General features: G+C 57.2%; 1 protein-coding gene across 11 annotated transcripts; it reads right to left on the bottom strand.

Moving 5' to 3' along the window:
• Window positions 1-27,041, bottom strand: TBC1D24 (TBC1 domain family member 24). 11 transcript variants are annotated; one of them, XM_069570542.1, is made up of 10 exons: window positions 26,951-27,025; window positions 10,422-10,534; window positions 8,321-9,392; window positions 7,752-7,769; window positions 7,131-7,289; window positions 5,931-5,994; window positions 4,898-4,993; window positions 4,435-4,657; window positions 3,884-4,043; window positions 2,482-3,278 (listed from the first exon to the last, which is right to left on the bottom strand). In XM_069570542.1, exons 3-9 carry the CDS (start codon window positions 9,283-9,285, stop codon window positions 3,889-3,891), a joined length of 1,680 nt encoding a protein of 559 aa, XP_069426643.1. In that variant the 5' UTR covers window positions 9,286-9,392; window positions 10,422-10,534; window positions 26,951-27,025; the 3' UTR covers window positions 2,482-3,278; window positions 3,884-3,888. The 11 variants fall into 11 exon arrangements, with proteins under 11 accessions (XP_069426651.1, XP_069426652.1, XP_069426643.1 ...); XM_069570547.1 differs by lacking the exons at window positions 7,752-7,769; window positions 26,951-27,025 and adding exons at window positions 13,584-13,735; window positions 14,164-14,242; XM_069570550.1 differs by lacking the exons at window positions 2,482-3,278; window positions 7,752-7,769 and adding an exon at window positions 1-1,200.
• Between the last annotated feature and the right edge of the window lie 288 nt (window positions 27,042-27,329).

Below are 27,329 nucleotides of genomic sequence, written 5' to 3'. Positions count from 1 at the left end.
TCCTGGCCATTCTTTTATTTTTTGGACGTGACACACAGCACATGGGATCCTAGCTCCCCAACCAGGGACTGAACCTGCGTCCACTGCATCGGAAGGGTGGAGTCTTAACCACCGGGCCACCAGGGAAGTCCCAGGATCCTTTCGATTCTTGTCCGAGAAGTTTGGGCCACGATTCCTGATGGGCATTCCTTATGTTTACAGAGCACATCCACATGCCAGGAGCCATGAACAAGACCTGTCAGGGGAAGCCTCGGCTGGCACCACCCAGGGCTGCAGAATATCTTCCTCAGCTGTGGAGAAACTTCTCCTTGTCCATCACAGTCACATCCAGCACCTCCTTCAGGAACTCCCAACCCTCTGAAATGTTCTCCTATCAAATACTTCACAGTGATGGTGATCACTGATCATTTGTTCTCATTAACTTTATTTAGGACTCAAAACTTAACACTGACCAAACATATCACTGAATCACTTGTTTTTACTTTTTCCAAAGTTAGATTTTTGCTTCACTGCCACATTCAATCACCACACATATTTTCACAAGGTCCTGGGAATTTTTTATTACACTCATTGAAATGCTCCAGATCATCAGTCCAGTAATCCATTTTTCAGCCAACAATCATGCTCCATGACAAGAGGGTCAAATTATTCACACAACTTTCTTCTTTTCCCTCTTTAGCTTGCAAACTTCTGACAAGACGTGTCCTTTGCCAGTCAAGGTGCTGCAGGGTGAAACACAACAGGGGAGGGCTGTGTGTCTGTGTGAAGATAGAAACAGAGATGGGGACAGCACGGCCTCGTCCCTGGACGAGATCGGGCCACAGGCTCCCCTGACCAGGGTTGTGTCTCATGGGGAGCCTGACGGAACGGCCAGTCTTGCACTTCAGTGATCCAAGGTGGCAGCTTTTGTTAGCTGGTGTGTCCCTTGTCACAGTGTCTACTGACTCTGCTTCCTTGGCCCCGAGCACGGTGTGGACAAATTCCCTGTGGTAGGGTGAAACGAGTGGTCTGCACACGTGGGAGGCATTTCAGCGCCAGTCACCAGCCACGTGACCTGGCATGGCTATAATGAAGAACATAAACTCCTTCTCCACAACAGGCCATTTTAAAAATGCACGCTTTCCTTTTTGCCGAACCTGACGACGTCGGGTGAGGCACTGCACGGCGTGCCCAGCACTCCTGCCTGACCCGGTGACTTCTCTGTGCAAAGAGGACATGGGGAGGATGGTTGAGATGCACCAGACGGCCTCATTATGGCAATGTGTTTCTAAGATCAGTGTTAGGTGGATTTGATGACATTCAGAATTTAATTAAAATGTGGGAAAATAAAGTTGTAAAGATTAGATCTGTTCCTGCAACAAAAATCACTACAGAAAAACAGGGAACCTGAATAGAGACTGCAGTTTAAGTTTCTAGTGAGTACTAATGTTCATTTCTTGGGTTTCATAAATGAGCTGGGAATGGGTGGGGGTGAGGGTGGGGGTGGGAGCTCTATACCCTCCATGAAACTCCTAAGTCTAAAATTATCTCAAAGCGACAAAAACTGAATCTCCTAAATATTAAGGTATGTAAGGAGATTATTATAAGGGCTCTGTGGCTTCAGGAAATTGATAAATTTGAAGACCTTGTGAAACCTTCAGAATCTTCTAAAACAAGTTGCCCTGAGAAACTAAAAAAAAAAGAACGTATGAAATTAGGAAAAATTGAATACTTATTTTAATTCAATAATTGAAATGGAAAAACTCATAAAATACAATGGACTTACTCTTGTAATATAAACTGTTTTAGGAAAACTGATTTTCTAAAGCCTTAAACGCATACAGTCTACTTTGATAATGAACTGCTTCAAACTATGTTCAATTTTTTTCTTAAAATACATTTTCAAATGTTTCTAGAAAAACAAATGTAATTCACTGTACTATTCCATAAACATTTGGCTAATTTTTAACAGAAAATGCTAATAATAATCAGGAAGAAATAACAGAGAATGTCACAAAATAAATTTTACTCTATTTGGGAAGACCGAATATCAGATAACAAGGACAGTAATCAGAATAAAAAAACTGAAGATAATAATCACACATACCTTTCAGTTTAGCAGAAAAGTTAGGGAGAAGATAGGAAAAGCAAAGAAAGCGAGTACCGTGCATGCACACACAGAGACCTCACGGCACAGAAATGGTGACTCATCAGCTGCCACTGCCGAGCTGGGTGGAGGGGGGCCCTGGGGCAGTCTCAGAGAATCCTGTGGAATTACTCAGCAGGAAAAGGACTCCACAACTCAGGAGGTTCATGGAGGGGCATGAAAGGGTGCTCAGGTGTGCCTTCAGCTGCTTCTGAAAGGCTGTGCTATGAAAAGGCCTTTGATGTTCCGTGACCAGAATGACAAGCAGGAGGCGAGCTGGGGCGGGGCAGGGCACCCAGGGTGGGGTGGGGCACCCGGGGAGGTCCCTCTGGTTGAAGAAACCAGACTCGGATCCCTGCAGTTCACACAGCTGTTTAATGAACACCGAAACACAGGTGAGGGCTGAGGTGGCTCGAGGAGGGGCAGCGAGGGCTGCGGTGTCTGGGGAGGAAGCTGACTCCCCTGAGCACCTCTCCCCTCTGCAGGCCTCTCAGCAGCCCTGCAGGACGGCAGCGCAGGGTAAACGGCCCCATTTTACAGTTGGGGAAACTGAGTTCCAGGCAGGTTCACCAGCCTGCCCAAAGCCACACAGGGTTCCTGGTGTGTCCTTCCATATTGCCGCGGCCAGGCTCGGCAGAGATCTGAGGAGGTGGGCAGGGAGGATGCACGCCCAGCAAGATGAGCATGGGGGTGGGGGTGCATGGGGCACCGAGGGGGCAGGATCCCTGGCCCCAGCCCTGGAGTGTCCACGTCTCTCCTCCCTCTGGGTGGCTGGGCCCTCAGGACCAGCTGAGGAAGTCATGGGTAGAGGGCCACCCTGCAGGCCCAGGAGGCACTGTGAGACGGACGCACAGACAGTGCGTCAGGAAGGTCCATGTGGCAGGAGCTGGGAGGGCGGGTGGCACCAGGTGAGGGGAGGCGCGATAAGACAGAGCGTGTGAGGGGTCGGTCGGGACCCCAGACCAGGTCACTGCCATCAAGTGGGGCCATGGCAGGGAGCTTGGGGAGCTGGAGAAGAGGAGGCTGCAGATGGCTCCGTGGGTCCAGGGTTCTCCAGGCAGGGCCCAGAAATACTGTTGGCTGGTGTGGGGTCTGTCCCAGAGGGCCCTTCCAGGCGTAACTCTACCCTGAGGCCCAGCAGAGGCTTCAGGCTCTGCAGAAACACAAGGACACGCACCTGGGGAGGGGCCCAGAGCCCTGCATGCGGCTTGTCCTCCCTGGTCTCACCAGCAGTTCTGGTCCAAGGGGGGACCAGGGGAGGTGGGAACTGAGTCAGAAGCTCCAGGCAGACGCTCCCACCAGGAACAGTCCACAGGGCACTTGCCCTCTCCAGGGACCCACAGCCCGGGGCCCCACCCATCGCAGGCCAGCAGGAGCTGCAGGGCCTCCTCGGGAGATGCCCAGAGGCACCAGCAGGGGGAGCCACGTGCCCACACTTGGGCAGGCTCCTTGGCCCCAGCACCCTCTCACCCTGGGGGACTGAGGCTCAGGGGCCAAGACCCCCGGCCTCCCGCACGGGATGCCTGCCTAGAGGCCGGCCAGGACCTGAGTCCAGGATGAAGGGGTAGCAAGTACGGCAGGTCCGGGAGGGCCAGCTGCAGCTGTGGCACCACTGCCTAGACCAGTACTGCGCCCAGCTGCACCCTGACGGTGCCCACATATGTGGGGGTCTTCACTCACCACTGCCTCCATGAGGAGGGGCCCAGCTACCACCACCCCCTGCCACCGGCAGCGGCAGCTCGGTCACTGTTGACTCACGCCTGTCACTGGATGTCAGGGTCCTGAAAGCCCCAGGCCTCCACAGCGGCAATAAGGAAGTTCTCAGAGCAGAGGGGCTGGTTGTTGAAAGTGTCGCAGTGGCCTGTGCGGCCCCGGTTCAGGTCCCCGTCAATGTACAGTGCCGGGCCGCCCCCTCCACCTGCGGGACACTCGGTCAGTGGCTGCCCTCTGTCGAGCGCTGCCCCAGGGGACCCTCCTCCTGATCCCAAGCCTCTCCCTTTGGACCAGGCGAGTCTTGGGCTGGCCTTGTCCAGCCCTGCCAGAGGCCTCTGTAAAGCCACGGGGCTGCTCTCTACTCCAACCTGTCCCCCATCCCCAGCACACAGCCTCAGGTCCCCACGCTCCCCACATGCCTGCTCCACCCCCCACAATCTGCTGCTTTCTTCCTGCCACTGTGGGGGCTCTGTCTGTCCTTCAGGTGAGGCACCTACCACCTGGGGCAGCCAGGACTGGCCCGGGGCTTCGGCACCCATGACCCTGTATCCTCCTCCCAGCTAAGTGACCGCGGACAGGCAGGAGCCGGTGCCCACCTATGATGAGGCAGTCGCTGCCCCCTGCCATGAACAGGGACTCCGTCTTGGAGGGCAGGTTGAAGTGCCGAGTAGCCAGGAACGGCGAGAGACGGTCAGCGGGCTCAGAGGACACAGAGTGGCTGGGGGAGGGTGGAACGGTGGCGGACTCCAGGGACGCGGGCTTGGTCAGCTCTGGGTGTTTGATGACCACCCACTCGTAGCGCTGGACCTCGGGCTGCAGCTGAGGACAAAGGCCGGTGTGAGGACTTGACTCACGGCACCCGCTCTCCCCCAGGGCTCATCGTCCGTGCCCAGCACGAGGACCCGAGCCAGGGGCGGGAGCCGGCGCACACTGTGCCACAGAGGGCTGCCTGCTCTCGGAGCTCGCCTCTAAGGGTCACACCCAGCAGGTGACGGAAGGTGTGTCTGGAAGTAAGCAGGGTCACGTGAGGGGGTGACCTCCCGCAGGGGGCCCACTCACCCGAAACACGAAGCACTCTCCGGTCCCGAAGAAGCCCAGCTTGCCCCCAAACTTGTTTCTCTCACTCCAGTCTGTTGACAGGTAGGCGCCACACACCTGGGGAGGAAGGCCCAGGGGGAGGCTGCACCTGGCGCGCCCACGGGAGCCCCCCAGCGCTCAGGGCAGCTGAGAGCTGAGGCTCAGCCACAGCCCCACACCCTGACCACTGGAGGGCCAGGGCTGAATGGGGCACGGGAAGGTCAGAGTGTGTTAGGGGCGCCTGGCAGGGCTCAGGTATGGAGGCTGCCTTGCCTGCTGCTGGCTCCTGGGATATTTCCATTTCCCACCTGGGCCCAGAAGCCTGGAGACAAGCCTGTGTCCACACTCTGACTATGGGCATCAGCCCCGGGAGGCCCCTCAGATGAAAGCTTCCAGGAGGCACCTGCTCAAGAAACACTTCCCAGGCCTCCTATCAGCCAGCAAAGTGCTTTATTTCACCATTAGAGTCACCCCTCCGAGTGGTGACGGAGGTGTCTGACACTCGGGCCACCTGCTGTCACAGACTCCCGGGCTCCTCCTGGGAGCCGGACGCAGGGTCTGAGGCTGAGGAGACAGTCCTGCAGGTGCAGCTGGGCGTCTGGGAGCCACCACCGCACGCAGACGCGCCAGGACGGAGGCGCTCACTTTTCTAGACACCCTTAGTATGTTCCAGACGACAGCCACTGCAGAGAACAAGGCTCTGAGAACTACCTGCTGGGGTGGAGGAGGGGAAGGCGCCGGCAGACTGCTGCAGGAGGGCGTGGGCCTTGCTCACCTGGCATTTCTGCAAAGCTCCTCTAGACTGCCGGGCCAGTCAGGCTGGGGGTCTGGACCCCCGGGGAAACAGGGAGGCCCTGGGAACTTGGGGGGTCATGTGAGGAGGCTAGATTTACCTCTCTGTAGAGGGCAAGCCCTGCTCTGTACCCCTAAGCCCAGGAAACCTGGGTGGGGGCTACGAGGGAACACCCACCCTCCCCAAAGGCCAGGAGCCAGGGTCACCCTGGCTGGTCCTTACCTCTTTCTGCGTAGTTTTGATCAGCAGGACAGTGGGCTCTCGTCCTTCGCACTGGAAGTAGAACCTGGGGGCAGAGAATCCCCTTGCCAGTCTGACAGCAGTGCCCGCCTCTGCCCCCCTCCCTGGCTGCCTCCCTCAAGCCGCTGCTGACCCTGGCTGCCCAGGGCGGACGGACCTGACACCTGCCCGTCCTCCTCTCCCAGGAACCAGGCACACGGCTTAGATGGCAACACCTAGGCTTGGGCGCTTCTGCCAACAGGGAGCCCCAGCCAGGAGGCCGCAGGCCAAGCGGTCAGAGCCCTGGACATTCTGCCCTGATATGCCCGGAGAAGCGGCAGGGCAGACGGCCCCTAGCACATAGCCACCCGCCAAGTGCTTTGGGGAAGCCAGAACCAGAGGAACAGGTCTGTGCTCCGGGAAAGCTCAGAGCGTTCTCGGGCGCTGGCAGCACCAGGGAGCCAGGAGGAGGCCTGAGGCCACTGCTGTGCCGGCGCAAGTGTCCAGGGTTTGGCTAGCGTCCCTCTGTGGGCCTCCCACACCACAGAGGGGTTGCTAGCTATGCCAGAATGTGCAGGTGGCACTCTACGGTGCCCGTCATATGGGCTGGGCCCCTCTGTCTGCACTGCCCTTGACCCAAGGCAGAGCAAAAGTCAGAAGCCACCTGAGGCTCTCAGGGCCGCACCTGGCAGAGCACCCCAGAGAGACGGGGTGCCTCGGGAGAAGCCTGCCAGAATCCCCTGGACACTGGCCAGGGCCCAGCATAGCCCACAGGGCCAAGACGGACCTGGTATGGACTGGTGACACGGGGGCGGAAGAGCAGTCCCCAAGGCCGGCCGCCTCGAGCCGTCCTGACGTTCTGTAAGCTCGGGGCGGGGAGTCTGCTCCTGACCGCCACGCCTGAGTGAGGCCGTGGAGCCCTGCGTGTGCCACAGAGGCTCTAACCCTGACTGCTGCAACAGGGGTGGCCCTGGAGTGAGTGATGCTCAGAAAAGGAGCTCCCAAGTCTAGGCCCCAGGAAGAGGCAGGGCCTTGCCCAGGTGCCTGCATCCGCAGGCCTGGGTCCAGCCCGACCGGGACCTTCAGGATGTGAGGGCAGGATGAGGAGCTGGGCAACCCCACGCCTCCTGCTCCGCCTGGCCCTTGGAGTCCAGACCTCAGCAGCTAGAGGGGGCGGGCCCAGGCCCTCCTCCAGGGCGCTACCTGGCCAGGCTGTACCCATGCTGTAGCGAGGAGAAGAGCAGCAGGGGCTGGCAGAGGGCGAACCGCTCGGGGACCCACGACCAGATGTCTCTCATCTCCTTCACACCGACGATCTCCGAGTGGAAGCTGTCCGCATGAACGGCCAGGTGCACGAACTGCCTGCGGGAGTGGGCAGAGGTCAGAGCAGAGCTGCAGCCCCAGCCCCGGCCATGCACCCCGACCCCTCCCGGGAGGGGAGAGCCTCTCGTGGGAGTTCAGCCTGGAGGGAGCTTCTTACCTGTGGAGCCAGGTCAGAGCCTGGTCCTAGGGGCCCTCAGGAGGGCACGGGGTAGAGCGGCCCTGGAGTCCTGCTCCCACCCTGCTACCGAGGGGAGAGCACCCAGCCTGGGGGCGGGAACGGAAGCCCCCTTTCTCTAAGAAACGGGGACAGAGAGAGTCAGCTCTGGCAAGACAATGCTTCCAGGCCAGCCAAGCACCGACAGCAGACAGACAGACAGACGGGCCTGAACATCAGCCAGGCTCTGGGGCAGCACTGCTGAAGCCAGCCCTGAGAGCCAGAGCAAGCAGCCGGGCCGGAAGACAGAGAGAAGCCAGGTGTGGAGACACGGTTTCCAGACCTACCTTTTAGAAAGTGAAACACTGAGAAACAGGAGGAAGCAACGGACACGGAGAAGAGGCAGAAAAATAAAACAGACAAGGAGAGGTTAGTGGCAAGTACTAACACCCAGGACACGCCTGCCTTTGGCCCACAAGAAAGGTTTCCACACCTACAGCCGGGGCACAGCAGTGGCCACTGACATCTCAGGACACACGGGCCCTCCCCAGGCTGGCTTCCCAGGTGGCTGTGCTCGGGACAGGGGCCCACCAGCACGGGAGCCCAGAGCTGAGGGGCAGGCAGCAAGAGTGGCTCCAGAGTAACCCAGCGAGGCCAGCCTGGCTCCCTCCTGGGCCCACGGGCACCACCGTCAGCTCCAGCCTCCGTCTTGGCCACAGGCCCTGCACCCACAGCTGCCCTGGCCACCTGCAGCTGTGCCAGGCAGGCCCTGTCTCCTGGCCGCTGGTTTTCTGTATGCGCACGGAGGGCTTACTGGCCAGGCGGCCGGACGAGCTCAGGCCCCAAGCCCCCAGGGTGCTTCCTCACAGGCCCCACCCCATGTGGGCCCCAGAGGGGGCCCCAGTGGCCTGCCTACCTCTTCTGCTTGACGGTGATGCCCTTCTGCTTCAGAGCTTTTTCATTGGCCATTTGCAGGAGCTGAATCTCCTTCCGAGAGAAGAGGCGGATGGCAAACGCCTTCTCCAGCAGTTTCTCGGGAGATACAGTCTTGGCGATGTCCCTGACGAAGGCACGTATGTCCTGCTTCACGTTGTCCGACTCGAGCGGCTGCCCCGCCCTCACTTTGTGGAAGAACTTGAGGATGGCCAGTGCCACGCGGTACAGCACCTTGTAACCCTCCACCAGGAAGACGTCGAAGACACGGGCGAAGTAGCTGAGGGGCAGCTCCCCGAAGAGCCAGCGCTGCCAGTCCGCGTACACCTGCAGGACGTCCTCCGACACGGCCACCATTAGCTTGTGGGCCGCCTGGCAGTACTTGTTCACCAGGTCCCCAAACGTCATGCAGGAGGACTCGAAGGCCAGGAAGCTCTGGTCTACCAGCTTCCTGCTGGGGTCGTTGCAGGCCAGGATGCGGCAGGCCTTCTCGAAACACTCGGCCTCATCGGCGCTATAGTGCAACAGCAGGGCCACGACGGCCGGCAGCGCGGGGCAGAAGGACACGTCGGGGAACTGGTTGCTGATGCACAGCAGGATCTCGCGCACAGCACCCTCGCCCTTTGAGTTCAGGCAGTAGCTCGGCACCTGTGTGTTGTCCACAAACTCGGGCAGGGGCAGGCTGGTGCTGCTGTGCTTGCCCACGATCTTGCCGACGATGTCTCTGTACACGCTGGCATCGGGGGTGACAGTGCGGCAGGGGATGTCCCGGATCAGACGCTGGTACACCTGCCCCCGCAGGGCGTAGCTGCGGGCCCAGTAGCCCTGGCGTGCCAGCTGCTTCAGCTCCTGCAGCTCCGTGCAGCTCAGCTCTTTGGGCCCCAGGTCTGGGATGGCTGAGTCCATCTTGTCTCTGTCCACAAAGCAGTTGTAGGCTGGGGGGTGCATCGTGCAGGGAGCGCCCGGGATCGGGGGGCAGGAGGGGTCAAAGGGCAGCTACATCCACCGGCACCCTCTCCGAGGCTTCTTGGCTAACCTCTCTGCCATCTCATGCCCTACAGGATTAAAAACCATGCATAATAACGCACGTGGCATGAAGGTTTACATTTTAAAAAAGAGTCTGTTTTAATCTTTCTACAAAGTTATCAGTAGGGCCTCCCTTTAAGATAAGGGGATATTCTTGAGAATTCACTATGAATTCTGGAGCATAACTTCTTTTCATAGGGCTTCTGCAGGTACTGGGAAAGGTCACACAGGCTCTGGGTCATGAGAAAAGGCTTTGAGAGGCTGACTCAGCTGTAAACACTTCTTTGCTCAGGGGTGGTGGCCCGCCTGGCCCTCACTCTTCCCTTTGCAGCCTGGGGGCCTCTGAAAGGAGCCGCTGGTCTGGAAGACCCCGGGAGGTCACCAGACGCTGCGTTCCAGCTCGCACAGGCTCACAGCCTCTGCCCAGCCGTGTGTCATGAGTAGGACACACACCTACTCTGCCCCACGGTCGCTGGCCTGGAACCTGGATACCGGCTCTTAACTTTCTAAAAATAGCAGCTAAGCTGCAGGCAGGCATTCCACAGAAGAGTCACTGGTGAGAAGAAGACATGAGGGTGGAGAAATAAATGGAAGGTGTCACAGCTTCAGAATCAGAAATTTCTGGAACCAAATGAGCCGGAGGTATTAGGGGATTAGGTACCGTCTTCCCATTATGGGTGGGCTTCCCTGGTGGCTCAGAAGTTAAAGCATCTGCCTGTAATGCAGGAGACCTGGGTTCGATCCCTGGGTCGGGAAGATCCCCTGGAGAAGGAAATGGCAACCCACTCCAGTATTCTTGCCTGGAGAATCCCATGGACAGAGGAGCCTGGTGAGCTACAGTCCATGGGGTTGCAAAGAGTCGGACACGACTGAGCAACTTAGCTTTCTTCACTATGGGCATCTATTGAGATTCCTGTAGACATTTTTTTAAAAAATGGGTAACAGGTGCTATTTGAAACTCCAGCTGCATGGGGACAGTGAGATGGAAGTCTACCGCTGTTTTTACCAGAGGCAACTGTCCTCAGCACAGAAGTACTAACCGTGCACCTCAGACTAACCTTTCTGCCTGTGACAGCGCACTGTCTGGAGGTCTCACAAAGGTTTGTTTGCCTCAGTGGTCTTCGGTAAATGATCAGAGTATTCCTGTTTTGCTTGCATCAAGAACATTTATCTGAAAACAGAAAAAGCAAGCAACACTTTAAAAATACTGAGTGGAAAGAACTGTAAGGCAAAATCTACACGTCTTGAGAAAGTATCTTAACATGGTGGTTTTTAAAAAATTTTTTTATTGACGGATAATTGCTTTACAGAATTTTGTTGTTTTTTAATTGTTAAAATATACACGACAAACATTACTATTTTAACCGTTTGTGAATGTACAGTTCAGTGGCATTAAGAACATTCACAAGGCTGCACCACCATCAGCATCATCTCTGAACTTTTTCATCTTCCCAAATGGAAACTCTGCACCCATTAACACCAACTCCCAATTCCCAGCCTCCAGCCCCTGGGAACCACCACTCTGCTTTCTATGAACTCGACCACTCTAGGCACCTAGTATTAGTGGAATCACACAATGTCTGTCCTTCGGTGTCTGGGTTATTTCACTGGTCATAATGTCCCCAAGGTTCGTCAGTGCTGACAGCATGGATGAGAATGCGAAAGTGAGCGTGTGAGTCACTCAGGCATGCCCAGCTCTGCAACCCCGTGGACTACAGCCTATGGAACTCTCCAGGCCAGAATACTGGAGTGGGTAGCCTTTCCCTTCTCCAGGGGATCTTCCTAATCCAGGGATCGAACCCAGGTCTCCCATGTTCCACGTGGATTCTTTACCAACTGGGCCACAAGAGAAGCCCAAGAATACTGGAGTGGGTAGCCTATCCTTCTCTAGCGGATCTTCCCAACCCAGCAATCAAACTGGGGTCTCCTGCATTGCAGGCAGATTCTGTACCAACTGAGCTATCAGGGAAGCCCATGTATGAGATATATTTTAAAACTTAAGACTATTATTTACAGCAGTTTTAGGTCCACAGCAAAATTGAGAGGATAGTACAGAGGTGTCACATGCTCTCTGTCCACGCAGGCACAGCCTCAATGTTCTCAACCTTCCCCGCAGATGAGACATTTGCTACAACTGATGAGCTTAAACTGACACATCACCGCATCTATGAATTAGTGAGGATTCCTTCTTGGTGTCATACATTCTGAGTTTGGACACATGTAAAATGACATGTAACCTTATTACCGTATCATAAAAAGCCCCACCTGTTCATCTCTGCCCCCTGTAACATCAGAACTTCATTCCTCCTTATGGCTGATAGTACCCCACTGTATGCACAAAACATGCTTTGTCTATCTGTCGACGGACATCTGGGTTGTTCCTACCTTTCGGCTGTTGGGAGTAATGCTGCTGTGAACACAGCTGAGTGTCTGTCCAAGTCCCTGGATGTATGTCTTTACAGGGACTTTCCCACAGAAATGAGGTTTTGTTGACAACATCCATTTACCCCATCCCGTTGGAAGAGCCTTGCCTGCAGCGAGACCAGGGCCGCCAATGCTGGGTATTTCTTCCCCAGAAAAGAACCCCAAATGGCAGCTGGCCTGTCTGCTCTATCCTGGGAAGGACAGCAGTTAGGGGCCCCCGTTTCCCCAGGCTGCAAATTACCTATAGAGTCTCATCCTTCACTCTAGGCTCCGAGCACACTAACCGCTGGAGGGACCCCAGGCCTATCCTGTTTTCCTGAATAGAACCTGCTCCTTGTCAGGGCAATAAACATGTTTATAAACAGAACAAGAGCTGGGCAGGACAGTGCCAAATCGCACTCAGCTGGCCTAAGATTCAGGTTGAATATTAAACTGGAAACTCCAAAATCGGTTATTGTACCTTGCAAGTTCCTTCAGAAAGGACCTTCAGGGAGAAGCAGACCAGGGTTTTGTGTTTTGTTTCCTTGTTGTTTTTGGCTGTGCCGCAAGGCCTGTTGGATCTTAGTTCCCTACCAGGGAACAAACCGACACCCCCTGCAGTGGAAGCGCCTGAGCACTAACCACTAGACCACCAGGAAAGCCCCCCAGAGTTTTATTTGTTGCAATAAGTGGCCGGGGGACTCCAAGGCAAAGACAGGAGCAGAAGAGCCCAGAGGAACTCTCTGGATCCCTGCAGGCCTCCTCCCACCCAAAAGCATGTGGTATTTCTGGAGAAGGGCAAACAAAGTTGTGCTGACCTCCTGAGGGGTCAGTGAAGCCAGGACCCAGGGCAGCTTTTTGTCTGGTTTGGTTTTTACATGAATGCATAATCAAAAAAACATCAACTAACACAAACTCACAGTGTACAAACACACACTCCTGCTTAAGCTACCCCTCAGCCCCACTGCCTTTCCTCCCTAAGGCCACCACCCTCACGTGAGTTCATGGAGCTGCTTGTTCACAGCACACGCTGGCTGCAGGGAGGGGGAGCAGCCGGAAAACAGACAGGGTCACCAGGCGGGAGCCTCACCCGGGCCGAGGCTGCGGCCTCCCCAGCGGCCCCTCCCGCGACTTTGGCCATACCACCCACACCACCCACGCCGCCTCTCGCAGCGCCCAGCGCCCCACAGAGGGCCCGGCCCAGGAAGGCAGCCGCGCTCCCACCCTCGCCTGGCGGGCGGGCGGGCACAGAGAAGGCTGGCTGGAGCTCCAGCAGGGAGCGAGCCAGTCTGAAGCCGCTGGGCTGGCCTCAGGAAAGCCGCACCTCCCCCCTGAACGCAGGTCTCTCTAAAACAGAGCCCACGAACACGAACACAAGCCCAGCTTGGGCCCTAAGCCCCACACAGCACCTGTGGGTCGAGTTCTCCGCCTGGCGCGCTGGCCGGGCGTGGGGACAGGTACAGCCCACTCTCTCCCTCTAGCCCTGCGGCAGCCTGGGGCAGGTGGCCACTCTTCCTGGCCAGCAGGGGCCCTGGAAAACCTTTCCCTTGGCCTCAGGAAGGTGAGGGAGGGAACGAATTCTAATCACAAACTGCACTCGCCCTGGGGCCACCCCACCCCCAGTCTCAAGTTCACTGCAGAGGGGCGGGGCAGGCCACTCGTGGTGCCTGTCCATCAGCCCGCAGGCAGGGCCGCCCAGGCTGCGGCTCCCCTCCCGGCCTTGGACCACAGGAAGGAAATTTCTACCCTGAGTTTGGGCCTAATCTGCAATTCTGGGCAAACAGGAAAAATTTCACTCCACTTCCTGTTGGACTCACGAGAACAGCTGACAGTGGTCCCTTCAGACGGTGGCGATGCCACAGTGCGTTCAGAGTGGTGGCCGCTTTAGGGGGAGTCATCAGGGAGTCTCCCCCATCCGAGCGGAAGTGCTGAGACAGAAGCTGACAGAGGCGCTGAGGAAAGGCCGCTCCTGAAGAGAAGAGCGAGGGCCCTGAGGCAGAAGGGACCAGGGTGCTGGAGGAGGGGAGGGCGTCTGGTAGGCTGGGCACAGCGAGACACTGGGGTGGGGGTGCGGAGGAGTCCCAGTTACCTGAGTGCGGGGGGCGGAGGGGGAGGACAGGGAAGGGTCATGCCCCAGCAGCCAGACTAACAGCTGACCGGCCGAGGGGATGAGCTGAGCCTGCTCCCTGAAAGCACTCTCCCGCCTGGCAGCGCTCCCCACTCCCCGGCTCCGGCTCAGGGGCTCTGGGGGGCGGTCAGGAGGGCCAGTGTGGCGCAACCACAGAGGCTGAAGCCAGGACTCCCCCAGGGCCTGGGGAGGCACCTGCTCTCTTTGGGATGGTCCCTCTGAATGGCCCTGCCCGGCACCTCTCCCCACTGCTGTGGCCGTTTCCCTACCTGGAAGCCCCTCCAGTCACTGTCATGCCTTCCCTCACGAATAGAGTCCAGGCTTCCTAATGGAAAGCAAGTCTGTCTTAAAAAGGAAAAAATAAAGCATTCGGTGGGACTCAGTGACCTCTGCTCAGGGGGTCAGGCCTCCCCCTGCAGCCCTCAGCTGGCGGCCCCATGGGCTCTGGGCCAGGCAGCTTTCCTGAGGAGGGGGTTCCGGGGACCACGCTCCAGCCTGGAGCAGCCACGGGAGCCTGGCTATGCCCTCCCTGGGGAGCCCCCGCTCCCCGAGTGTGCCCACAGGAGGAGAGAGATGGCAGTAGGTAGAAGGCACCCTGGGCCCCCTGCACCAGTGCCACCCTCCTGGCAGACCCCAGACTGGGAGTGGAGCAGGGGGGGAAAGTGGTCACGGGACGAAGGACAGAGATGCACAGGACCCCCTCCCGCCCCCTTCAAGGGCTGCTGGACACAGACTCCACAGCAGGCAATGTAACCTTATCCCTGTCTCCTTCAACCCACGGCAGGTAACTTCGCAGTGAGGAAACGGATGCAGAGAGGACTCTGGGGGGCCCTGCACAGGCAGAGCCCAGCCAGCGAGCCCGCAGCGTGCTCCAGGCACCCCCGCCCCACTCAGGAGCGCAGCTCACCCGGGGGGCAGCCCCAGTGCCCCTGTCCTCAGGCCTGGCTCCACACGCCACGCAGCTCCAGCCGCGGTTGGACGAGTCATGAGACATGAGAAGTGGGGAATGTGATTCTCCCCAACAACTGGATTTGAAAAACAAAAAACTTGCTTTCAAGTGACAAACAGACCCCTATTTTAAGTCTGGGGAGATTCGAAACCACCGAACCACACTGGGCGCTCTGCCCCCTTGTACACCACCGCTCCGGGAGCGCCCAGCACCCCTTCCGACCCCTTGACTCACACTTTTATTCGTTTCACAAACTTCCCTGTAGCTGCCTGTTCTGGGCAGGGCCCCGGGGACATAGCATAAGGGACAGCTCTCCAGGAGACCGGTAGCCACAGCACCCGCAGTGAGACGAGAGGCCAGTAGAGCGCTGACCACCCAGCAGGGCACGGACTCCACGTGCGTGCCAGAGGGATAAGGACCCCAGGGTGTGTGACAGCGGGGACGGGGACAAATGCAAACGGGGGAGCTCCTGGGAGGTGGGGCAGGAGCTGTCATCCCCACACGAGGGAGCAGAGAGCCAAGGCAGAAGGTGACACATCAGATCAGCATTGCAGAGAAAACCCTGGTGGCCGAGGAAAGCGGGCAGAGTCCAGAAGCAGAGGCAGGACGAGCAGGGGTAGATTCCCCCAGACACGCTGACCTGGGGTGGGGGACAAAGGCCCCAGCAGGGAACAGAGAACGCTAGCCCAGGGCTGGGGCTTGGGTGGGGCGGAGGAAGTGCTCCCTGGGGGGCTGTGAAGGGCTCAGGCTGGAGAACAAGCTGGGCTGCTGTGCTGAGGCGCTGCCCAGACACCCAGCCGTCAGCCCTCACCCCCACACTGGCCCCTGGACTCCTGTCACCCCATGGGCTTTGCACACGGCCCCTCCACATACCCAGAGCCCACCGAGGAGCCCGACTGCGGCCCAGCTGGCAGGAGACAGCCCTGCACAGAGGGAACGGGGCTCAGACGCCGCCCGGTCCTGCTGACCCCTGCCCAGCCCGCCCGCCCAGGCCCAGCGCCCGTCCGCCCAGGCCCAGCGCCCGTCCGCCCAGGCCCAGCGCCCGTCCTTGCAGCAGAACAGCTCAGGTCTGAGCTCCCAGGGCTCAGCCTGGCCGGGCCTTAGTCACTGCGCCACAGGACAGCCCGCAGCGAGGCTGTCTCAGTTGTTCCCTCCTCGCGGGATATTCCCCGCCTGTTTCCTGGAAGTGCAGTCAGGAAACAGAGAAGGAAGAGGAAGGAGGCTGGGTCCAGCCCTGCAGACTGCAGGCCAAGGACGGGGTGGCAGACGGGGAGGCGGGCAGGGAGTCCCGCGAGATCAAGAGAGCAGCACCTCTCGGGCAGCGTCCCCAGCGAGGGCAGGCAGGGCGGCGGGTCCCTGACACCTGGTGGCCCTACTCCAGCCCTTAGGGCGTGTGGGGCGTGGGTGAGAAAGACACAGGGCCCATCACTGCCTGAAAAGAAGATGCGCAGGGGGCCCGGCAGGAATGTGGCGGCAGGACAGGGAAGGGCAGATGACCTGCGCTGGGGGTCGGGCGTGCAGCTCTGCTCTCAGGGTGCTTGGGTAGAGGGGCACGGCAGGGGGCACGGCCCAGGGCGTCTGGACCAGTGAGCAGGGAAGAGTGGGAGGCTCTCTGAGGCAGAGAAGCGGGGGACGGTGGGGGCATTATCCCGGGGCCTCCACTAGGACCCCGAGGTGGTGAGGGCGGCCTGGGTGCGGCAGGTCTGGAGCAGGATGCGGGCCAAGTCTGTCCAAGCCTGGCCTCCTCACGGCAGGCCCAGTGCGCCCAGCCACCCACGGCAGACACCAGGGAAACACTCAAGCCCACTCCCGAGCATCTGCTGGAGGCCTCGGCAACACAGCCTCAGGACTGTCAGGGCCGCGGCGGGAGGGCAGTCCCCTCCCGGCCCAAGGCCTCAACGGTCAGATGGTCCCCCACCCGGCGGCTGATGGGGAGTGACGGGGCCACCGACCGCAGCATTCGCCTCCCTCGCTGCCCTGTTTTTACCACCCTCACCCCCAGCTCCAGCTCTCTTCTTGCTCTGGAGCCTGTTTGTGGCAAACAGCCCCCTGCGCCACCCTCTGCCTTAATGCACCCTTCCTCCAGGCCAGAGAGCAGGGGCCCTGCCCCCCTCTCTCCGGGGTCTCCCCACCCACCACCCACTTCATTCCGGTTCCTGCGCCCCTTCTCTCAGCTGCCTCACTACAGGCCACCAAAGGTCAAGCAAGCTGGCCTGGCTCAAAGCTCCCCGACTTCAGCTGCTCTCTTTCTGAGCTGGCCCACGCTCTGTCTGTGGAGTATGTTTCTAAATAAACCCAGTTCTTGTCTCTCATTGAATTCTTTCTGCAATAAGACATCAAGAACCTGAGCTCCAGTAAGTCCTAAGACCAGGTGTGTGATCTCAAGCGCCATGATGGGACAGTGATAAGGTAAGAAAACGTTGAGAGTTAGGTCTTGGTCCGAGACAGGCTAGTGGGATGCCCGAGCCAGGTGTACCGAGGAGGACGCTCCAGCGATGTCTGCCCGCTTCTGTCAGGCCTGTCAACCCCAAATGCTTTGGGGCTCTGATCAGGAACCTCGCTCCGGACCAGAAGGGTAGCAGCTGTCGGCCTGGCCTGCTGTAGGAAGGTGGCGTGGAATGGCTATGCTCGGGCGCGTCCAACAGCAGGGCCAGGACAGGCCTGTTGAGGCAGGATTTGATCCTCCAGACTCTGTTCCTTGACTCTGACATTTGTCTCCTATGTTCTACGTTCACTCCTGTTTCATATCTTGTTTCTCTTAACCCCAGAAGACCTGTGTGACTGCCAAGACAGACTTCTTATTGACAAGTCCTGACCCTTTACTTTCAACTGAGCAACTCCTGCTCATTGTCAATGCCGCTGGGGACAACTTCTGTGCCGTCCCTTTGCAACAACTTTTCAGGCGCTGGTGCCTGGTTGGAAGACTGCTTTGGGAGGGATAGCATCTAAGATCTAAGTGCAAATCTTGATCAGACTGAGCAGCTAGACACATCACCTCGGGCTTGGGTCTAGAATGGGTCGGGTTGCGTTAATCTGGCTAATATCCCTCTGGGCCATAAACTCCAGGGTTGGGAAAGATTCAGACAACAGGAATTTTAAAAAGTACCCTATATTCAAATTTTCATGACTCCGTATCTAGGCAGTGGAACCCAAAAGGAATTTAAGGCATGTCTAGCTCGGAGGGATGACTCTAGGAAAAACACAGAGGACATTTTACTGACTCCCACGATGGGACCATGCAGTGCACCAAGCGGGGTACGAGGCCATCTCTGAGGCAAACCTACAACGGAATTACCTTGTGAATGCTACTGACAGAGACAAACGGCCATGTGACTGACCGCAGCATATCAGGCACGCTAAAGAACACGCCCACAGGCACTGAGATTTCCAAGGGTGACCCAAAGGCCAAAAAGTGGGTGCTGGCCCAACTCCTGGAGATCCCCACCCTTTCCCCAAATTGCTAAAAGAATCCTCCCACTCATTAGCCTATGAAATTACCCAGTCCATAAAAGCTAACCAAACCATATTCCGAGGCCTCTCTCACCTTCTGAGACAGCCCACACTCTGTGATGAGTGTTTTTCTCTAAATGAATCCACTTCTTACCTGTCACTCTGTCTCTCACTGAATTCTTTATGTGCTGCTGCTGCTGCTGCTAAGTCACTTCAGTCGTGTCCGACTCTGTGCGACCCCATAGGCGGCAGCCCACCAGGCTCCTCCGCCCATGGAATTTTCCAGGCAAGAGTACTGGAGTGGGCTGCCATTGCCTTCTCTATGTGATGAGACACCAAATGAGCTTCACTAAGCTCTGAAAGCAGGTGTGTGATCTCGGCTGGAAAACCGTCGATTTTGACTGGGTTCCAGTCCCAGTACGTGGATTCAAGTCCCAATCTGAGTTACATAATTTCAGTTGGAAGAAACTTAGAGTAAAATCTGTTGATTATAAAAATGTTAAAAAAACTTCAACAGGGACAGGATGAAAAGCCTTCCGAGGGAGACTAGTGGAGGCTTTCAGGAAACACTCCTCCCTGGAGGGACACGCCCTTTTGACTAAGCACTTCATAGCCCAGTCTGCCCTAGACATCAGTCACAAAATTCAGAAAGCATCTGCTGGTCGTCAGCCTCCAACGAATGATGTGTTTCAATTGGCTTACTCAGTTTTCAATACCAGGAAGTTATCTGCGAAGGCTGAACACACCAGAGAAATAAGCAAAAGGCCCAAATGATGGTATCGATTTTGTCCACTCAGAGACTACCAAAGGTGAAACGGTTTTTCTGGTGGGCCACTAGGCCCAGGGGCACCCAGACAAGACCAGGGTCCCCTCTGTAGACAAAAGGGGCACTAAGGGAGGATTGCAATTTATGTGTCCTTTGCAAAGAGCCAGGGCATTGGAAGAGGGAATACCCCAGATGCCAGAGAGTGACGTGGGCCTCCTGGCCGTTGATGGTTTTACAGTCAGAAGACTGAAGGAGAGGACATTCCTGGTGGTCCAGTGGCTAAAACTCCATCTCCCAATGCAGGGGCCCTGAGTTTGATCCCTGGTCAGGGAACTAGATTCCACACACCACAGCTGAGAGTTCTTACAGTTTCATCAAGGTGGTTCACAGAAAGGCTATGGAAGCAGTTATAACAATTTCACATCAAGATGATGGCTATGTGAGCATTCCAGTCCACACTGACTTAAAACAAGGAGCTGTCCTGCCCCTGAGGCCCCAAGATCAGGCATCCACAGATTTTTACACCTTCAAAGGCAGAGTCAATGCCTCTCATCAACCCTGAAGCAGTTACACAAGGCAGATCATTGCCCTTCTGTTTCTTGTGAGAATATGGGAGTAAAATCTCTAAGAGGGTACAGAGACAGGAGGGAAGGGGGCAGGGCACAACCTCAAACCCCCACACCAACACTCCTCCTCTCACCAGCCCATGGAAGTACCCACCCCTCTGAAAACCCACAGCCCCATATCCCGGTGCTATTCTCGCCTTCTGAGTTGGCCCACACGGTCTGTGGAGTGTTTCTCTCTAAATAAACCCACCTCTTACCTATTTAAAAAAAGAAAAAAAAACATTCCCAGCTTTAGAAGCCTTTACATCTCTGGTGCTTCGTCTACAGCCTTGCGGGCCCCAGGGGCTCTTCATCCTGGGCACACACCACAAACACCCTGACTGCCTCGGAGCGCATTGCTTCCCCACTCCCACTTGCCACAAGTCCATCTGCCCTCCCCACGAGCCCTTTGGGGTTTACTCCCTTGTCTGCTCGGCCTGACCCGACCCTCCAAACCTCCGCCCCACCACTCACGGGCTCCTGTCTCAGCCATTTGGCAGAATTCCCATGAAAAGCCAGACTGAAGGCTCGCTTCTCTACACCCACACACCAACCACGGAGGCGAAGTCACACCACCCCACTCGAGATCCCCGGAGCCGCCTGGGGGCCCTCCACTTGCCTCGAGGCATCTCTCCTAGCCCCACAACAGCTGACAGCTTCACACCTCCCACTCTCCTCAAGAACTGGGTGTCAGGCCGGAGCACCCGCTCCTGTCTGACCCTGGCCCTTGATCTGCAACCCCCACCCTTGGTTCTGGATCTCAACTCTTAGGACTCCGACTCTCCTGCATCTCTAATGCTCCCTTTCTGGTTAGCCAGGCCCTCAACCCCAACCACAGCATCCGAAACTCCCCTTGAGCTAAGCCTGTCCTCTTTCTTTTCTCCCCAGTCAAGCCCTCAAAGCCTTTACTGCCTGGCCGCCCGACCTCACAGACACCTCTGAGCTCTTATCTCTCTGACGCACACAGCTGACCCCACTGCGCTCAGCTCTCCTCCCCCCAGGCCTCCTGAAACGGCTCCCTCTCATCCGTCTCCTCCTCTCTCTGGTGGCCACTGCTCCTGTCCCTCAAATGTTCTTTTTGCAGAAGTCCATCCTCTTCCCAGCTTCCCTGAGGGCCAGTGGTAAAGAATCCACTTGCAATGCAGGAGACTCAGGTTTGATCCCTGGGTCAGGAAGACCGCCTCGAGGAGGAAATGGCAACCCACTCCAGTCTTCTTGCCTGGAAAACCCCATGGACAGAGGAGCCTGGTGACCTACAGTCCCTGGGGTCGCAAAGAATCAGATATGACTGAGCAGGCACACCTATCCTCTTCTGAGCCTAGATTTCTCAGGTCCCATTCCTCCAAGTGTTTTGCTGGAACCTCCTAGCCTTCACACACTCCCTGTAAAAGGCAGCTAGCTCTGACTCCCAAACAGCTCTGGCCTGCTCTCCCCTTGAAACCCTCTCCCGTCCACTGGCCCTACCTGCCCTCCAATGGTGGCTTCAGGAGTCTTGACAACAGGAAGGGGGAAAGGTGGGACATGCTGGTTCTTCCTTCTCTCAGGCGATTCTGCTTCAAATACTCCCTCCTTCACTGGCCCTTCCAGACTCCTGACCCTGCAGGCAGGGCTGACCTCCCCACCTCCTTCTCCGAACCTGTTTGAACTTGGCACGCCTTTGATGACCTGCTTATGAGTGCAGCTCTTCTACCCTACTGCGACTTGGAGCCAGGCGTCTCACACCACACACTCGGTGCACCCGAGGAGGAGGAAACAGAGAAGGAAACAGACGGAGACTCAGGAAAATCCCAGACCACTTGGGCCCGAGAAGGAAATTTAACTCTAAACCACAGGGGCAATTCAGCAATTTGTCCGTTCTAGGTATGTGTGCTTCCCAGCAGGCACCCTCATGTGATGAGATGGCAGGCTGGGTTCTGCCTCAGCCCTGAAGCAGCACAGGGCATTTTTCAAATACTAGTGGCAACTGGCATTCCACAGTGCCAGTTACCGGGAAACTGATAGGGGGCCCTTGGCTGATGGCACACAATGGATGGCACGTGCCAGGCATAAAGGGGTGTAACCATTGAGGAGGTATTAGTCACAGCACTGCAGGCCAGCTGGCTGGCCCATCTGCTAGTACTGGTCGCAAGTTCAAATGCAGGTCTCAGCGGCGGCACCTGAGCCTATGGATGGGACCTGAGTGGGGTAAAGTCCTAACGGTATTAGCCACTCAAAAAGGTTCCCTGCAGGGAATTCCCTAGCGGTCCACTGATTGAGACTCGGTGCTTTCACTGGCCTGACCCAGGTGTGATCCCTCGTTGAGGAACTAATTTCCTTCAAGCAAGCCGCTGGTTTGGTCTACCCACAGAAGGAGGCTGGGACTGCAATGGGGCTCCGCTAATTCTGTTTATCTTCTAAGTTTAAAAGGTCCTCCCAGCAGTAGGTCTGGGAAAACACCCCCCAAGGGCAAAGGAGAAATCAACTACCTGCACAGAATGAGAAGCAGGAGGAGGAAGCCCAGCTGTCAGAAGCTAGAATCCTGACTGGTCTGAATTCCAAGCAAGGTGCCGGTGACAGGCGTGCCTCCGAAGGCTGGGCACACAGCAGGCTCTCGGCAAGTATCTTCAGGTGTGACTGCAGAGTGGGCTGGGAGGGAATCTTGCAGGCTGAATCATTTCAACAGGCATTCGAGATGCTTTCTGAATGCCACTGTGCTGAGTGCTGGAACAGGAGGATGCAAGGCCACCCCATCGCTGAGCGAGCTTCAGGATGCGGGGACATGGTGTACTGACCCTACCAACTCAGGTGCGGATGCTGTGAGGGAGAAGCACAGGGTGTCTGGGCCCCCAGCCCATGAGGAAAGAGGGGCCTGGAAGCCTTGCCCCGCCAGCACCTGCCTGGCCTAGATCCTGAAGGCTGAGGCGGCCTGCACCCAGGAAGCAGCAGAAGCAGCCCTGGAGAGCACAGCTGCTTGGGGCCAGTGAGTGCTCATATTCAAAGACACTTCAACAGTCCAGCTTCATTGGCTCCAAGAAGCCACAGGGCCTGGGTTCACCAGGCTACTGAGAAAGGAGCGAGCGCCTGTGTGCTGGGAGGTGGGGGAGGATGACCCGGGGAGGCAGGGAAAGAAAGCAGAGGCAGGCGGAGTGAACACACACCTATGGCTCCCTCTAAGGCCCACAAGTTTAGGAAGACAGGAAGGCGGGAAGCATGCCCGCCAAGAAAGGAATTACAGAGGGTAATCAGGGAATGCGGACAAGCGGATTCAAGGGAAGGCGGAAGGGGCAGAAGCCAGGAGAGCTTGGTGGGACTCAGGTAACTGAGCTTCATTTAGAATGCTATGGCAAGAGGGCTTTTATTGGTAACAGAATCACCCATCAGCAAACAATTGGTATCCAATTAAAACTGTGTAACAATTAGGTGGACACACAGTTTTAGGTTATGTGAAACAGGCCAAGCCATGTGTAGTGGCTTCTCAATGGCCTGTAAGAGGAGAGCGCAGCCTGGGCGAGCTGGAGGAAGAAAGCATGACTGCTCACACGTGACCCCTGCCAGCAGCTCCGTGGGCAATATCCAGGGGAGATGGCTAAGGTCCAAGAGCCAGGCAGGGGACCGGGACTGCACAGGACAGAAGGAGAGCTTATCTCCTGTGCCCCTCTGTGAGCAGGCTCCGTAAGAGGCGAAGGTCACTGCTAACAGCACTCGTCGAGAGACCAGACAGCCTTGCGGGGCCCTGTGCCTCCTGTGGGCAAAGAGGAACTCCTTGTGCAACGCCAGCCTTTCCTTATCCTCTCCTGGCGGCCCCTCGGCGTGGGGACAAGCCTGGGAGGAAGCACTACACACTTGGCCTCTGTATCCTCAACAGTCCTTCCGAAGTCCCGTCGACTCTAACGCTGAGGCACTACACAGAAACGGGTCCTGGGAGGAGAGCGAGAGGACCCACAGAGTTCTTGGATCTCTCTCTGGATCTGAGAAGGTCTCTTTCCAGAGATCTAGTGGTGAGAACTCGCTGAGAGGACCAACCCTCAGGCTGGAGGAGAATGAGGGCCTTTGAAATGAATGACAATCCGGAATTTTCTCAAAACGCAAACACACACATTTGACAGGAAGGGCCTGGGAATCAATTATGTGATTTTGCACCTTTGGTATCTTGCATTTTGCTGTTTAACCAACAACCTGAGGCTCTGTGACAGATATCAGAAGCCCACCATCCTGCCCCCATCCCCTCAAAAGCCAGGAGGTAATCAATCAGATTTTTGTTACCTTATCAACTCTGTCCTATGGATGTGAAGCATCAGGCCTCTTCAGGGTCAGTCTTCTCTCTCTCACTCCACACACACTCCTGGGAAGGCACACCCTGGCTTCAGTGCCCACACAGGAAGGAGCTCTCACGGCTCCAGAGCAGTCTCTATCGAGAGGCTGTTAACGACTCTCAGCTCAGCCTCTCCACAGCACCCGTCGCCACCCACTCCAGGCCTGTCCCTTCCAGCACACAGTGCAGCCCGGCCCTGCCAAGTCACCCAGCCTCGGAGTGTTCCCGAAGTCCTCCTCCATCCCTGGCCCTTCCCGTCCCCACAGACACCTGTCTTGTGGTCTTGCTCTTTTGTTCCCACCGCCCTTCCTCGGTGCTGGGCCTTCTGGTGTTCTGTTAACCATTCCGACCCAACCCAAGTCACCCATGAGGACACAATCTGAGCAGTCACTCACAAACCCAAGATCCCTGAGTGGCTCCCCACCGCTTTCAGGCAAAATGGAAACTGGGGACTGGTATCCATGGCTCTCCTGACAGCCACCAGCCTAGCTCCCTAACTCCCTCTCCTCACCCCAAACACCAATGCTACCCAGTGCCCTTCTTCCAACAGCTGAGAGACTTCCGTGGTACTTCACACACTGTCCCTTAGCCAAGAAGTCTCTCCCTCACGTGGCTGTTCTTAAAAAAAAAAGTTGTTTTTTTTTTGGACACACTACATGACTTGTGGGATCTTAGTTCCCTGACCAGGGACTGAACCTGTCCCCTTGGCAGTGAGAGCATAGAGTTATAACCACTGGACAGCCAGGAAATTCCCTGATGTTCAAAATTTAAGTGCTTCTCAGGAGCCACCACCAAAGGCCAGCTGGACTGCACCCTCTGTGCCCACAGCAAGCTCAGCCCACCCAGCGGGGGTGCCGCCCGCTGTGCCGCAGCTCGCTGGCCTGCCTCCTCACTGCACCCGCACCTCCTCCAGGGCACAGGCTCACTCAGCTCTGTAGCTGCAGAGCACGGGGCACATATTTCCTCACGTGAAGTATGACTTGGGTAAATTTGTGTTTAAAGAACAACGAAAATCATCAAATAATGAATTTAAGTTGGTCTTTAGTGAAAAGCCCAAGGTACTGCTTCTTTGATATTATCTCCATTTGGAAAATGACACTTGAAACAGCCACTGAAACTGCTGCTTCGAGGTGAAAAGGCTCTCTTTCTTCCCTGTACAGAGTTGTCATAACAGAGAAGGTATGCTCAAACAGGTAAAACATTGAACAGGGTCAATGTTAAGTGCTTTTTTATAACCTGCTTATTGTCCTTATATACTTCAAACCAGAAACCATCTAAAAGCAAACACTTAATTATGTCTTCTGAGATCGGCACAGACTGCAATGAGACTTGGGAGCAACATGGTGCGCCCAAGGTCACCTGGCTGGCTGGACAGTCCTGGCAGGTGTGGTCAGTGACAGCTGGCACAGCTCACCTGCAGGTGAACTTGCAAATCCAGGAGGCGAATCCTGTTGTCATTATGAAAAGCCCGCCTAGATAACTAGATTACTCCCACGTGCCCTGAAGGTCGCCGTTCACCACAGGAAAACTACTGCACTCGTTTGAGCACCTAGCTCATGTCAGCATTCTCTGCGAGGCAATGGGGGAGCAGGGACAATTGTGACTCGGTCCAGCTCTGCTCACAGGGAGAGACTGGTTTCTAAACAAAGCGCTGGCTCCTGAATAAGCCCTGCTCCTACAGGCTTTACCTAAGGGCTGAGAAGATTAAATGATGAACAACCTTCAGGATAGAGAAAGCACAAGTTGGGGGTTATAGCACTGTTTAGAAATGGTAACTGTAATACCTTTGCAACAGTTCTTGATCTTACCTTGGTTTGTTTCTCCCAGCCTGGATCCCTTAAAAAGAAAAGAACCAGCACACCTGTCTTCAAGACAAGTAAATATTTAGAGGTGGCTACTATGTGCTGGGGCAATAAGATGGAGGGGAGCCCCCACGTTTAAGTAGGGTAAACCAGTATTCCTGCCAATAATGGAATTTTTTTTTCCCCTCCAGTAATTGTCTACACGTTCCTGCTGACGTCAGAGCAAACATACAAAGAAATAAGAAAAATCACTTGCAAGTGCTTCTACTGGTCCTGGAAAGGCAGACAGACTCCTCACTAGGAATAAGCAGCTGGCCAAAGATCTTAAGATCAGCATCACAGCAACAGCCACGTGAGGTGGGGACTGTGCCTCCCCAGCACACCGCTATCCTAACGGTCAACCCACGCCTCCACCTAGCGCAGTGGGTGCTCACACTGCCTCTGGCCTTTAGTGTCAGCCCAGCAGGTGGTGATCCAGGAGGCCCAGTGCTCCCTACCGAGTAAGTGTCCCCTACCAAGTAAGGCCATCAGGGCACCAACACCCTTCCTAGGAGAGGACCTTGACCTGCCCAGGCTCATCCCCGACCTCCAGCTGTGCTTTCTCAAGGCCGAGTACAGTGCTCAGGGGCCCTGTGGAAACGCTTCTGTCCCCGGCACAGCCCAGCGGCCACGCGAGGGTACAAGTCACCCCAGACCCACCGAGCAGGGCTCAGAGACTGCGTAGATACCTAGGCGGCAGGCGGGCGGGGTGCCAACCTGGAGCAAGCGGAGGGTCGGGACGGGAGCAGTTTGCAGGTCTTCCAAGACAGAGCGTTATCACAGAATCTGTTGCAGTTTCGAATCCAGAAGAGGACTTCCCACCCCGCAGAGCCCGAAAGCGCCCGAGGAAGGAGTACCCCAGAGCCAGCTCATTCCCACCGCCGCCTTGCCGGAGCCGCCAGCCGGACGGACAGCGCCTGATGGGGGTCCCGCGTAGGGCCCAGGCCCGCTCCGGCCCCACGTCGCGCCCCTCCGGGCGCTCGGGCCGCGGCGCAGCGCTGGCAGTGGGCAGCGCCGGCCGCGGGCCCCGGACCCCCGACCCGCGCCGCGGCCGGCCCCCGCGTTCCTCGGTCAGCGCGCCCGCGCCGCGGTGACAGCAGGCCCCCCGCCCCCACGGCCCCCGCGCCCGCCGGCCCCGCCGCGCACCTACCTACCCTCCTGCGGCGCCGGCCCCGAGCCCACCTCCGCCCGCCGCCGCTTTCTCCTCAGCGCGCCGCGCGCCCCGGCGCCGGCGCGTCTGCGCACGCGCGCACGCGGCCCCGCCCCCGCCGAGCCTCGGCGCCGGCTGCCCACCCGCGGCGCCCGCGGGGCTCCGAGGACTCGGCTCCGGGCATGCGCGCTGACGCCCCGCGGCCGGGCGGCCGGAGCATGCGCCGGCTCCGAGCCCGGCCCGGCACGAGGCAAGGGGGCGCGCGCGCGGCGGTGGCTGTCCGCCGTGCCCAGGCGCCGGCAAGGCAGGGGGCAACGGGAGTCCGGGGCGGCGGTGATGCCCGCCTGGGTAGCGGTCGCGCCGGGCCGGCCTGGGAACGCGCG

The sequence above is a fragment of the Ovis canadensis genome, chromosome 24 (genome assembly GCF_042477335.2).
Source record: "Ovis canadensis isolate MfBH-ARS-UI-01 breed Bighorn chromosome 24, ARS-UI_OviCan_v2, whole genome shotgun sequence".
NCBI classification, from domain to species: domain Eukaryota; kingdom Metazoa; phylum Chordata; class Mammalia; order Artiodactyla; family Bovidae; genus Ovis; species Ovis canadensis.
The sequence above is the reverse complement of the archived record's forward strand: the minus strand, read 5'-3'. Positions and strand labels throughout refer to the sequence as shown.